This window comes from Artibeus jamaicensis, unplaced genomic scaffold (assembly GCF_021234435.1).
Source record: "Artibeus jamaicensis isolate MK-2021 breed Jamaican fruit bat unplaced genomic scaffold, CSHL_Jam_final contig_519, whole genome shotgun sequence".
NCBI lineage: Eukaryota > Metazoa > Chordata > Mammalia > Chiroptera > Phyllostomidae > Artibeus > Artibeus jamaicensis.
The window spans coordinates 55,827,035-55,839,947 of NW_026521871.1; the positions used below are offsets into that span (position 1 = coordinate 55,827,035).

At 43.0% G+C, this 12,913-nt stretch overlaps 1 protein-coding gene across 1 annotated transcript in view; it reads left to right on the top strand.

Moving 5' to 3' along the window:
* DOCK3 (dedicator of cytokinesis 3) overlaps window positions 1-12,913 on the top strand; it is a 294,505-nt gene that overhangs the window by 218,948 nt on the left and 62,644 nt on the right. Inside the window, exons 16-23 of the mRNA XM_037128613.2 lie at window positions 410-572; window positions 1,097-1,203; window positions 1,706-1,877; window positions 2,226-2,323; window positions 4,903-4,986; window positions 6,010-6,110; window positions 8,978-9,059; window positions 11,807-11,977. Of these exons, the coding sequence (XP_036984508.1) occupies window positions 410-572; window positions 1,097-1,203; window positions 1,706-1,877; window positions 2,226-2,323; window positions 4,903-4,986; window positions 6,010-6,110; window positions 8,978-9,059; window positions 11,807-11,977 (978 nt within the window). The remainder of the gene's footprint in view (window positions 1-409; window positions 573-1,096; window positions 1,204-1,705; window positions 1,878-2,225; window positions 2,324-4,902; window positions 4,987-6,009; window positions 6,111-8,977; window positions 9,060-11,806; window positions 11,978-12,913) is intronic.

Here is a 12,913-nt window from a genome sequence, read left to right on the forward strand (position 1 = left end):
GGAAACAAGCTCTCTCTGCTTTGTAATTTCCTTATTTTTCTCATCTGGCATTGTGCCATGTATAGCTGACTTCTCCCAGAGGGTCCCTTACTTCCTTTCTCAGTGGGCACGTAGGGCGTGCCTCAGCAGTTCAGATGCGTAACCTAGCTACCTTCCAGCTTATGGTGCGCTGTGTGCAGTTAATTACCTCTGCCCCCAGGAAAATAAGGAGCACTGTAACTGCTGAGTCCTTATACCATCGACACAATTGTTTCCAAGTGTTGAATTGAAGCCAGATGGAGTTTCTCATCTTATAGATTTCTATTGGTGGGGAAATGAGACTCGCACAGAGGAGAAAGTGTCCTAGTGACAGAGAAATCCGGGGGCTCCTTCCAGGAAGGTGACACCTTATTTTGCCTCTCTCTTCCAGGATTGCATCAGCTTGGGCTCAGGAGAGCCCAACAGGAGTTCCTACCACTCGTTCGTCCTCTATCACAGTAATAGTCCTCGCTGGGGAGAAATCATTAAACTACCCATCCCCATCGACCGGTTCCGTGGTTCCCACCTGCGCTTCGAGTTCAGACATTGTTCCAGTGAGCGAGACTTCCCTCCACAGTCCTTTGAGGATATGGATATAATTCCCCTCTGGGATGGAACTGAGAGGGTTCTTACTTACTTTTGGGGCAAGAAAATGAGAAGCTAGGAAGAAATGTCCATTTCAGAGCTGGGATGTCACCAGAGGCTGTTCTTTGGACAGCAATTTAAAACCATGGGGTAGGGCATTGGTTCTTCTTAGTGTCTGACCTGGACACTGGGTAAGTGCCATTGTCACTCCCCTTTGGGTGTTACCTTTGTGCCTGTCACACTGCTCTTAGAAAGCCTCTGGTTTATCAAGACCAGCTATTTCATTCTGTGTGGGTCTAGATAGTCTGTGTGCTTTGGGATATAAGTGGAAACACACTCCAGTACTTTTCTCATTGTTCCTGCAGTCAGACTGATAATTAATGAAAGTAACGGACAAAGAAGTAAAGAGCATAGGTGGCGAGCACGGGGGAATTTCTAAATTTAAAAAGCAAATTGGGGGGCAAAAGCAGTTAACCCTTGGCTCTGGTTACAGCAAAGGACAAAGGGGAAAAGAAGCTCTTTGGCTTTGCATTCTCACCCCTGATGCGGGACGATGGCACCACTCTCTCAGATGATATCCATGAACTCTATGTGTACAAGGTATGGGGGCTGGCTCTCTTGTCACCTCAACCCTAACCCCCTGAGGCGACTCTCACACATGGCTCTTGGTCAGGTGGTTCACGGGACGCAGGGTTGCATGCTGGTGGGTGGCAGCAGGACAGCTGTGGGCAGGCTTTTGTCTCCTACATACAGCAGCCTCCTCCCACAAAGCAACACCCACAGGCCCCTTGTTTCCCACCCCTCTTCCACTGGTAACAGAAGTCTGTTACCACCCCTCTGTGCCATTGTGGCCTGGGCTGGTGTATTTGGAGACCTGCTATTTGAGATCATGGTCTTTTGGCTGTCACGGATAGCTGCCACCCAAGGTTGCTTGCACACGAGGTAGAGGCCACGTGCCCTGACATGTTCTCTTGAAAGGACTGTGAGCCATTTTGGGGGAGTTTCTGGATGGAGCACAAACATCAACCCAAAATCTCCTAGGATTTGATTTTTACACATGGCATGGTTCAGAAAATACCGTGTTCTCTACTTTTGCCTACAGTGTGATGAGAATAGCACATTTAACAACCATGCTCTATATCTGGGCCTGCCCTGCTGCAAAGAGGACTACAACGGCTGCCCTAATATCCCCTCCAGCCTCATCTTTCAGCGCAGCACCAAAGAGTCTTTCTTCATCTCAACGCAGCTCTCCTCCACCAAACTCACCCAGAACGGTAGGTGATAGCACCTGCAGGCTGGTGCCCTCCCTGTCCTCAGTGTCTGGTGTTTGTGAAGGGAGACAGAAATTACTGCTGTCGTGCCACAGTGAGGGAATTCTTTGCATTTGACGTTGAAGGAATCACTTGGCAGTAGCAGCCCATGAGGTTTCCCAGTCTTAGCGGCTCCAGAGTGCACATCCAGAGTTTGCAGATGTGATTTGGCTTTGCTCTCAGCACTGAAGAGGCTGTGGTGGTGCAGCTACTTCTCTTCCTCTGGACCCACCTGTCCATGGCTGGGAGAGTCTGGGCTTTGCTTATCCTGGGCATAGCCAGGGTTCAACATCTTTTGGGCTTGCTTTCTAGTGGACCTCCTTGCTCTGCTGAAATGGAAGGCCTTCCCAGACAGGATCATGGATATCCTGGGGCGGCTGCGGCATGTCAGCGGAGAGGAAATTGTTAAGGTACGGTGTTCCCTGTGCTGCCTGAGCAGGCGTCTGGGCAGAAGGCCTCCCTGCCCCCTGGCTTCTGCCAGTACGCCTCCAAGACTGTGTCTCGAAATGTATAATTAGATGAATAGGATTAAAGTTTTTTTTAAGTCAGTTTCTTCTTTAAAAGTAGTTATCCCATCAAGTTTACCTTTTAGAAACTACATGTAAACCCTGTGTTTTGACTTGTTTTTCTTCTTAGAAAGCAAAATGATCATTGAAGGGTAGTAGTACAGCATCCCCTCAGAAACAGTCCTTGTGTTTGTGCTGCCTACATTCCTCTAGGTCTCCTTTCCTTTCCTAAAGTCTGTTTCATTTTCCTTACTCTGTAACCCTCTCACCACACACCCAGCCTGATGTCTTTCTGGCTGTTCTCTATTGATTACCTAGTAGAACTCCGAATCTGCTCCACTAACCTATAGCTGCTGATTTTGCCCAGGCTCAGAGTCCACACTAGGAAACTTCCCTATTCCCTGCCTCCACCATTGTCACCAAGTACCTTTGTGACATTTCCCATCTAAACAGGCAGACAGCAATACTGCCAGTCTGCAGCTGTCTTCTGTAGGGCTCCTTCACACTCGGCAGAGTGTTATCTCATCTGGTTTTAACTCAAGAAACCGCCAGTCACTTCCTGCTGGTGAAAGCCCTGCAGGTAGATTCTGCACAATGGATTGAACTCCACTGTGGAAAATGGAGGTGCTTTGGGTAATCAGCAAGAGCAACAGAATGTGGGATAGAGAAGAAATCTCAAGAAGGCCACTTGTTCCTCCTGTGCATTCTCAGCTCTGTTGTTGCAAGTATCACATCACTTAGCAGTGTGCCGTCTGTCCTTCACTTCACAGCTCCGGTGACTCCATTAACACACAACATGGTGCTTCCCAGCTGGGAACAGTTTTAAAGCCTGTGCGCCTCTGTGTACCTTTATGAAGTTGTGTATGAACTCTGTTTGAATCAGTTGATCAGAGTATCATAAATTTTAGAAAGATCTTAACAAACAAGCTAATACTAGTTTTTTTAACTTAAGAGAAATTTATATTTAGGGCATTTTTTCCTACTGAACATATTAAAAATGTCTAGTAAACAGACAAGGTATTAGAAAAGTCTGTGATTTTTTTAAAATGGGTCATTGTATTTCTCATGAGAACATTCTACCAGCAGGTCGTTTTAGCATCAGTAATTTGTCTCAAGCCAACTAGAAGAGAATGTGAAGAGAATAATGTTAGGATTGTAAAAGATTTTATTTATGTATTTTTAGAGAGAGGAGAAGGGAGGGAGAGAAACATCAATGTGCAAGAGGTACACCAATTGGTTACCTCTCACATGTCCCCAACTAGGTACCTGGCCCGCAGCCCAGGCAGGTGCCCTGACTGAGAATCGGACCAGCGATCCTTTCGTTCGCAGGCCAGCACTCAGTTCACTGAGCCACACCAGCCAGGGCAGATATTTTCATTTTTCCTGGAAAATTTCAGACCTACACAAAACTGGCAGGACAGTATAAAGAGCCCTACATGTACCCATCCCCTAACACCAACAGTCGTCAACCCAGAGCCAGTCCTGCCATCCACATCCCTATCCCTGTCTCCCATCTTACATGGTTTTTAAATAAATTGTAGTCATGGTATTATTAAATTGTGTTTTGACCAATAGAATGTTAGATTTGGTTTTTAAAGACTACTAGCATCCTGCCCTGGCTGGTGTGGCTCAGTGAATGGAGTGCTGGCCTGTGAACCAAAGGGTCACCAGTTCAGTTCCCAGTCAGGGAACATGCTTGGGTTATAGGCCAGGTCTCCAGTAGGGGGCACATGAGAGGCAACCACACATGGATGTTTCTCTCCTTCTCTTTCTCCCACCCGTTCCCTCTGTCCAAAAATAAATAAGTAAAATCTTTATAGAGAAAAAAGACTACTAGTATCCCTAGCATACAAAAGTATTTGTTCTCTCCGTTGATTTTTAAATCTTTGAAAGAAAAAGGCACATGCTCTAAAAAAGGAACAACAACAACAAAAAAGTGTTGCCAGATTGTTTATTCTCATTGACAGCCCTTATCAGCTGCATTCTCCCTTCTCCTGGGACACTAATTTCTAGATTAAACATAGTTTAGCTAGGTAAGGCCTAGCTTACCACATCCTCATCCAAATGTCCTCTATAGAGTTAGGCCACAGTAGACAGCAAGGGACTGCTGAACTTTCTGAGGTCCCAGGAAAGGGAGCTCTTTTTCTCAAAATAAATGTGGCATCAGAATCACTTAGATTGTCTTGGTTTTAAAATTGCTGTCCTATATGAATGTTCTAGGTTTTATAGTCTCTTTCATTAGAAGTTTAGCACTTACACAACACGGAAAGAGCCTCTCTATGTTTCTTTGGGCTATAAGTAAATCCCCCAAGTCCACCTAGTTAGCCCTATACTGGGTGAAGATAGGTACTATATTATTTTAAGTGATGCTTTGAGACCTAAGATCTTTGACTTTGTTTATTGGGAAATAAATTCACTGGTGCGTGGAAATTTTTTGTACCGGGTCCTGAGAGCTGAGCCCTCTGATTTTTATGCTCTTGCAGTTTCTGCAGGACATCCTAGATACACTCTTTGTGATTTTGGATGATAATACAGAAAAATACGGCCTGTTGGTGTTTCAGTCTTTGGTAAGTCCTTCATTCCTGGCTCGCTTTTTCCTGTCACATATTTTTAAATGAGGGAAATAATTTATTCAGCTGGGTTTAGGTGCTTCCAATAAAGAAGGGACTGAGGAGTATCACCCAAGAAGACCAATCAACCTACGAGGCCAATCCCTACAAAATCAAATTTGAAGAATTCATGACAGTCAGGTCCCGGCCTCAACTTTGTAGTTCTGATACTCAGTCACGTCACTAGTGCAGAGTTGGCTAGCTCCTGAAATAGTGACCTACACCAGTAAAAGGCCCAGAGACTAATATAGGAAACCAGATGGTCCATTTTTTCACTTACAAAATTGGATATAACCACCAGGAAAAGCTGGTCCGAGCATCACACTTTCTCTCTCTGTGAAGTTGTTCAGGGACTAGAGTCTCAGGAGGTTGCTTAGCGAGAATAGACAGTGACTGGACTGTTGAGTGCATTTTGCTTAACATATCTAATCCTACAGGAGTGCATCAATGAACACTACTGTATATTCAAGGAGAACCAGATATTCCAAGTGTACCTGATAGATGAGGAGCAGAGGCAAGAATGGCACTTACATAGGTTGCCCCTTTGGCTTTTCTTCTTCCTCACTTCTCTGGCTAGCCAGCCCATTTCTGAAGGGTGCGGCCTTTTGTAGGCTAATTTGGCTCCGAGAAAAGCTTTTTCCTCTTTTTTCCAAGTTTGTTGAGATGCAGTAGTATTTATGACAGGTATTATTTTGCCTTCCCTTGGTTCATATTGTACACCAAGCTTTATTATGAAGAGTCTCAGAGTAACAGCGGCAGACAGATGAGTCCCAAGTTTGGATTGGGAGTCCAGGAGTGGTAGGAATGGAACAGTCAAAACTGCAGTTGAGACACAGAATGGAAATCTTACATCCACTGCCCATGGGGAACACTGGAGAAAACACGGACAGTTTGTATTCACCGAAGAAGCAAGAGTTCTGTTCTGTGCTGGGGACAGGTCTGAGGCCTCCAGTGAACCCTGATACCTTCCATTTCTCTCAGGTATTCATCATCAACCTGCTCAGAGACATAAAGTATTTCCACTTCCGGCCTGTAATGGACACGTACATCCAGAAGCACTTTGCTGGAGCCCTGGCATACAAGTAAGTTCCATCTGGCACCAGCTTACTGGGTTTTTTTCAACTTCATTTAATTGTGGTAAAATACATGTAACATAAAATTTACCATTTTTACATGTACAGCTCAGTGGCATTAAACACATTCACACTGTTGTACAACCATCACCACCATCCGTTTCCAGAACTCTTTTTCTCTTACAAATCTGAAACTCTGTGCCATTAAACACTAACTTCCCATCCCTCCCCTACCTGGACCCTGAGCAGTCTCCAGTGTAGTTTATGTCTCTTCTAGTCTAGGTGCCTGATATAAGTTGAATCATAAAATACTTGTCTTTTTGTGTCTGGCTTTTTTCACTTACCATAATGTCCTCAGTGTTCATTCATGTTGTAGCATGTATCAGAATTTCCTTCCTTTTAAAGGCTTAAGTCTGTCACTTCACATTCCTACCAACAGTGTGTGAGCATTCTGACTTCTCTGCATCCTCATGAACACGTGTTATTTTCTGTTGTTTTGGTTTTCTTTTCCTTTTTATTTGTACTTTGAGGTGTTTTTTTAAAGATTTTATTTATTTATCTTTAGAGGGGAAGGGAAGGAGAGAGGGAGAGAAATATCAATGTATGGTTGCCTCTCATGAGTTCCCTTGCCGGAAGCTGCAACCCAGACATGTGCCCTGACTGGGAATTGAACCGTGATACTCTGGTTCGCAGGCCCACACTCAATCCACTGAGCCACAGCAGCCAGGGCTGAGTTGTTTTTTTTTGTTTGTTTTTTTTTAGTGGCCCTTCTAATGACTGTGAGGTGGTATATCTCACTGTGGTTTTGATTTTCATTTTCCTAATGATTAATGATATTGAGCATCTCTTCATGTGCTTATTGACTGTTTGTATTTCTTCTTTGGAGAAAAATCTATTCAAGTCCTTTGCCCATTATTGAATCAGCTTGTTTGGCTTTTGTTGTTGAGTGGTTGGAGTTCTTGATTTATTCTGGATAGTAACCCCTTGTTAGGTATGTGATTTGCAGATATTTTCTCTCCTTGCCTTTCACTCTGTTGATTGTGTTCATTGATGCACAGAAGTTTTCGATTTTGATGTAGTCCAGTTAATCTATTTTTTATTTTGTTTCGTGTGCTTTTGATATTAGAACCAAGAAATCGTTGCTACATCCAATATGATTAAGTTTTACCCCTGTGTTTTTGTCTAGGTATTTCATAGTTTTAGCTCTTACATTTAGGTCTTTGATCCATTTTAAGTTAATTTTTATGTATTGTAAACATGAATTTTACTTCATTACTTTGCATGTAGACATCCAGTCTTTCTAATATAATCTGTTGAAAAGACTGTTCTTTCCCCCACTGAATGGTCCTGGCACCCTTGTTGAAAATAATTTGATCATATATGCAAGGTGCTATCTCTGTGCTATTTTATTCTACTGGAATATATGTCTGTCCTTATGCTAGTACCACACCGTTTTAATTACTATAACTTCAAAGTAAGTTTTAAATTCAGAAGGTGTCAGTTTTTTTAATTAGTTCTTTTTTTTTTTCAAGATTGTTTTAGCTGTTTGGGGTTCCTTGAGATGTCCCATGAGCTTTTTTTTTTTAATTTCTGCAAAAAAATGCTGCTGTACACTTTCAGCTAACATTTTAAACCATAGTTTCTTACATAGTTGTCACAACTGCAAAAAAATAACTCTTGCCTTTTCCATGGGAAATATGTGAATAGCTAAATAGAGCACACACAAATAAGTGTCAAAAAATAAAAAGTTGATAAAGATATAATATAAATAGTAAACATGGGGAACACTCACAGGTTATTTGAAATCATTAATGTAACTTTTAAAAAGTCACCTTTTTTATTAATTAGCACAATTTATGAAAATATAAATAAGACTCAAGGGTGGCGAAACTGTGGGGTCACTGGAACTCTGACGCTTTGGTATCACTTTGGAGAGCAGGCACTGTCCTCTCAGTTGTACATGTGTCATCTCATTGGTATTCCCAACAACTTTGAGATGTACTGTTATTCCCTTTATATTTTAAATGAAAAGAATGAGGCACAGAGGGATCGAAAGCTTGCCCAAGAGCTGTGGCCAGGTGGCTAAGTTGGTTGTTGGAGCATCATTCCTGTACACCAAAAGGTTGCAGGTTCCGTCTCCGGTCAGGGCACACACCTAGGTTTGCAGGTTCCATCCCTGATCAGGGTGGTGCATGCAGGAGGCAACTGATCAATATTTCTCTCTCACATGGATGTTTCTCCCACCCCACCTCCACCTTTTCCTTTCTCTCTAAAAATGAATAAACATATCCTGAGGTAAGGATTTAAAAAAAATAAAAGAAAACTTGCCGAAGAATACAGAGCTAGAAGCTGATAAACTAGATGCGAATCCTGCTGTCAGACCAGGGCCTTTCTGTGCTCTTGACCGCTGTGCTCTACTGCTCTGCGAATGTGCCGGCCTTCTGACCCTGTAATGTCATTTCATTTGGGGGACTTGATACCTAAGGAATAAAACAGATGAGATGAAGGAGCAAAGAGGTGTTCCCAGGACTCCACACAGAGTCTACTATTTATTAGTCATTGCTGTATGTTGTAGAGACAGCAATTTCAGGCAACATGAAAAAACACAGCCCAAGACTTCAGGAAAACTTTCTTTTAATCAAAGAATGGTAAAGAGTGATTGTAATTCCTAATTAAGATGTGGCAAATCTTTATGGACAAGGAGCGTTGTCTGGTCTCGGAGATCCAAAGATTTCACAGCTGCAGTGGGTCTATCACACCAGTCTGGCTCATCAGCAGGGTGTTATTTCCTGTGTGGCTGATTCAAGGCTGAAACCACTTTAGGCTGCATTGCTTATGAATTAAAGTGGGGTTTCTGGAACTGTTCTCTTTCCCAGGGAGCTCATCCGCTGTTTAAAGTGGTACATGGACTGCTCAGCAGAACTGATTCGGCAGGACCACATTCAGGAAGCCATGCGGGTAATGTACTGAGCTCACTGTACGTAGATGGCCCACCCCTGCAGTCATCTGTGAGTAACCTCAGTGGTGTAGTGTGTAGGACAGGTGTAGATGCCCAGGATCAGTATATGCTTTGGACCACATATTATTCTCTTTTTCTCACCTTGACTGTGCCCCAGAAGGTGTTTATTCCTGTTGATGTTATCTGAAAGCAGGAGGGAGTACTGAGGCACACACGGCTCCTGGCTGACCTCTCTGGTTTTTGCCAACAGCATGATTCTTTGCTTCCACTAGCTAACTATCCTATCTCCTTCTAAGCCAGTGTTGGTGGCATAATGGATTAAAGTTAAGATCTTTTAATACTTTTTCCTTCCTCAGTAATTACTGAACATTGTTTTTCAGAACTCTTTTAAGTAAAGAGCTGAACTGACGTGTTGAGAAGATAATCTTAAAACCTTGACCTTTGGGAGAACCCAGGGTCCACCATGGCAGCATTCCTGCTTGGACAGGGACCATGATAAGGCATCCCTTTGCCTAGCTGGGCAGCCCGTTACTAGGACACCATCCTCACCGTGAGTTAGCTCTACTTTCCAGTAACTTCTTCTCATGCTGCTGCTTCTGCTACGGAGAACGGCCTAGGAGAATGTTGGTCCCTCTCTTATTCAGTGGTTTTCCAGACAGTGTTTTGAAGAAAGCTGTCATATACCCTGGGAACTCACTTAAAGCAAGTCCATGCTTTCCCTCTTTCTGTCCCTGTCTTTTTTGTTGTTCTTGAGTTACTTTTATTATAGTTGCTTTTTAACTATGTCTTTTGGAAATAAAAGAATGACAGCAAAGAAATTCTCCATTTTTTTCTGTCCTCTTTTAACATCACATCATCTGTTCTAAGTCGAGCTGGGCCTGTGATTTGTTGTTCTTGCTACCTGGTCACAGATAAAACACATGTTGCCCCAGTGACATAAGATTGAAGAGGCAAAATCAAACCACAGATTTCGTGTTTTCCCTGCTTTTTCTCTGCACATTCTATACAAATCTAAAGCTGTGAGTCTCATTTCTCTCCTTCATATAGTTCATGTCCGTAGAGCAGTTGGCATCTGTTGTGGGTGCTGAGACGTGAAGAGGGCTGAGGCAGGCCTGTTCCCTTCAAGAACACGTCTCCAGTGCCCCAAGGGGAAGCAGGCACAGACACGTGTAGAGCAGGGTCCTGTGTGTGATGTGTGGGCAGGGCCTGGGTTCTGTTCTCTTCTCTGACCCCAGCATCTGTCAGGGGCCTCACATAATATTTCAGGGAGTAACAGTTGGGTTAAATTCAAAAGATTCTGTATGAATCCATAAATCAGTTGCTTAAGGATACTGAAGAAGACTTTACAGAAGTTGTTTTCTCTGAAGAAGTATTTGTTCATTCATCATTGCTTGATACGTGCCATGTATCAGGCACTGTAGTAGCTCCTGGGGATTCAGCAGGGTCCCAAGCAAAAAAAAAAAAAAATGCTAAGCTTCATGGCACTTCATTCAAGTAGGGGAAAGACAGACAATAAACATGTGAAACAGGTAAATATACAAAGTTAGTGTGAAAAAAACTTAGTGCATACTGTGAAGGAAATAAACCTGGAAATAAGCCAGGAACAGAATGACTACAGAGGAAGGTATGCTTCAGATCAAGATTTTAGAGGAGGCTTCTCTGAGGAGGGGACCACTGAGCTGAAACCAGTGTTAAGAGCTAGGTAAAGCCTTCTAGATAGAGGCAACAGCGCATTTAAAAGCCAGGATGGAAAAGAGTTTGAGTTTTCAAGTAACGAAAAAGTGGCTGATGTGACCAAAACAGGGGCTCTCAAATGTTAGAGTGAATATGGGAGGTGACAGAAAGGAAGAACTGAGGCTGGTTTCATAAGTGTCTGGCTAGGTTGGTCAGGTTGGTACAGGGTCACTTATGGAAAAAGGAGGTTTGGGTGGGGGGAAGGAAGAGTTGCCTTATTCTAGGGTACTTTGTACTTGTTCTTAGCCCTTCAAACTTGACTGTACGGCACCCAGTACTAACGTGTCCAGTACCACGTTTTATCATTCCATTTCCCCTTCTTTAGTAAATTTCCATTTACAAGTTGTCTGGACCAAACTGGTAAGTCTCCACCCGATCCTGCTGCCAACCTTCCACACAGGACTTAAGTACTTCTGGCCAGGCACCTCTCATTCTGTCATCACGTGCTGTGGCCCAGGAAACCTCCTCTTCTTCGTTGCTGTCATTCACCGCACCTTGCTGTTCTTATTTCATCTTTCCCTCTCACGCTGTGAGTCAAGGCCTTTCCAAGGTAGTTCTACCACTGAAAAAAATGAGAATAATGGCATTATTATTTGTCCCTGTGAATTACCTGCAGGGGTGTCCTTGGCAGGTTTGAGGATAGCTTCTTTAAGCTATCCTCTGGTGTTCCAGAAAGACAGCCCACTTCTTATTGCTGACACGGAATTTTCTTTGGATCCTGTATGTTCTTGGATTCAACTATTTCCATGACAGTCTGTGATTCCTCAATTCCAGAATCTCGAAACACAGTTGTGAAGTAATTTGTCTTCTCTCAGGAAGATGGCAACTGCTGCTCAGTGACCATTTGGATTTTTAATAAAGGTTAAAAAAGAAGTACTTATCTCCACAGTTGGAATTATCCATCACCTGATTTTAGTGTAGAATTTGCTATTACTCTGCCCTTCATTTCCTGCTGTGTTAGTTCTTGATCATCTTTAACGCCTCTCTATTACTCTGGTTCTTATACCTCCAGGCCTTGGAGTACCTTTTCAAGTTCATCGTGCAGTCGAGGATCCTTTACTCAAGAGCCACCTGTGGGATGGAAGAGGAGCAGTTCCGGTCCAGCATCCAAGAACTTTTCCACTCCATCCGGTTTGTTCTCAGTCTGGACAGCAGGAACTCAGAAACACTCCTGTTCACTCAGGTCTGTGAGCCACGGGGAAGCTTTGGTGCTGGGTTGTTGTCCATCTTGGTGGGCAATTTCTTTGTCCTACTGCTACCAAAGTTAAAGGAGCCCTGCCAGGCTCCTGTCTGGGTGAGGGGCGATTTATAAGGAAGTATCTAATAGAATGAAAAGCTGCCTTTACTTCCAAACCAGCTGTTCCCCAGCTGCCAAATACGAAATAGGCCAATGGCTTTATGGTAGGAAAGCACAACTTTGTTCTCAGGGACCCCCTTTAGACAAAATTTATTTAGGTACAACACAGTAGTTATTTATGGACATCTTATTTATAGAGGGTGTTCACAATGTATAGGGGGGTTTAATCTCCTAGTCACTGTATTAATTTAAAAAATTTCAGAATAGTACTTGTCCATTTCAGCAGTTAAGAAATAAATAGGATGAAAATAGCATAAATAACAAGAAAACTTTGGCCAAGAATTAGAATAAATGGATTCTATTAGCAATATCAGTGTGGGAAGGAAATTTGCTTTCTTACTTTAAAAATATCTAGACAGTTAACCTGTTAACCTTTTTCCTGCAGCCTCACCCTGAGAAGAATCAAGGATATTGTCCACTGCCCCAGTCACAATAGGGTTATTTTCTCTTACAAATGTCAGAATTGTCTCTAATGAATTACACTTGATTGTTTTTGAGGCTAATTATTACATCGAAACCCATCAGCTCACGCCAAATAGCCTTTCTCATGTCCATTCAGTCACTTCCAGGACAGTCATGAGTACAAATGTATGTTTAAATAATCTCATTTAAGATTAGAGCAGTTTTGTGCTTTCCACATCTCTCTGTTGCCCCTTGGTGACAATGGTCTTTATAGACTACTTGGCGCAGAGAATAGGCAAGCAGTTGGGAGCTGGACTCTGTAAGAAGTGGGAACACCTCAAGGTCAGGAGCCTCTATATA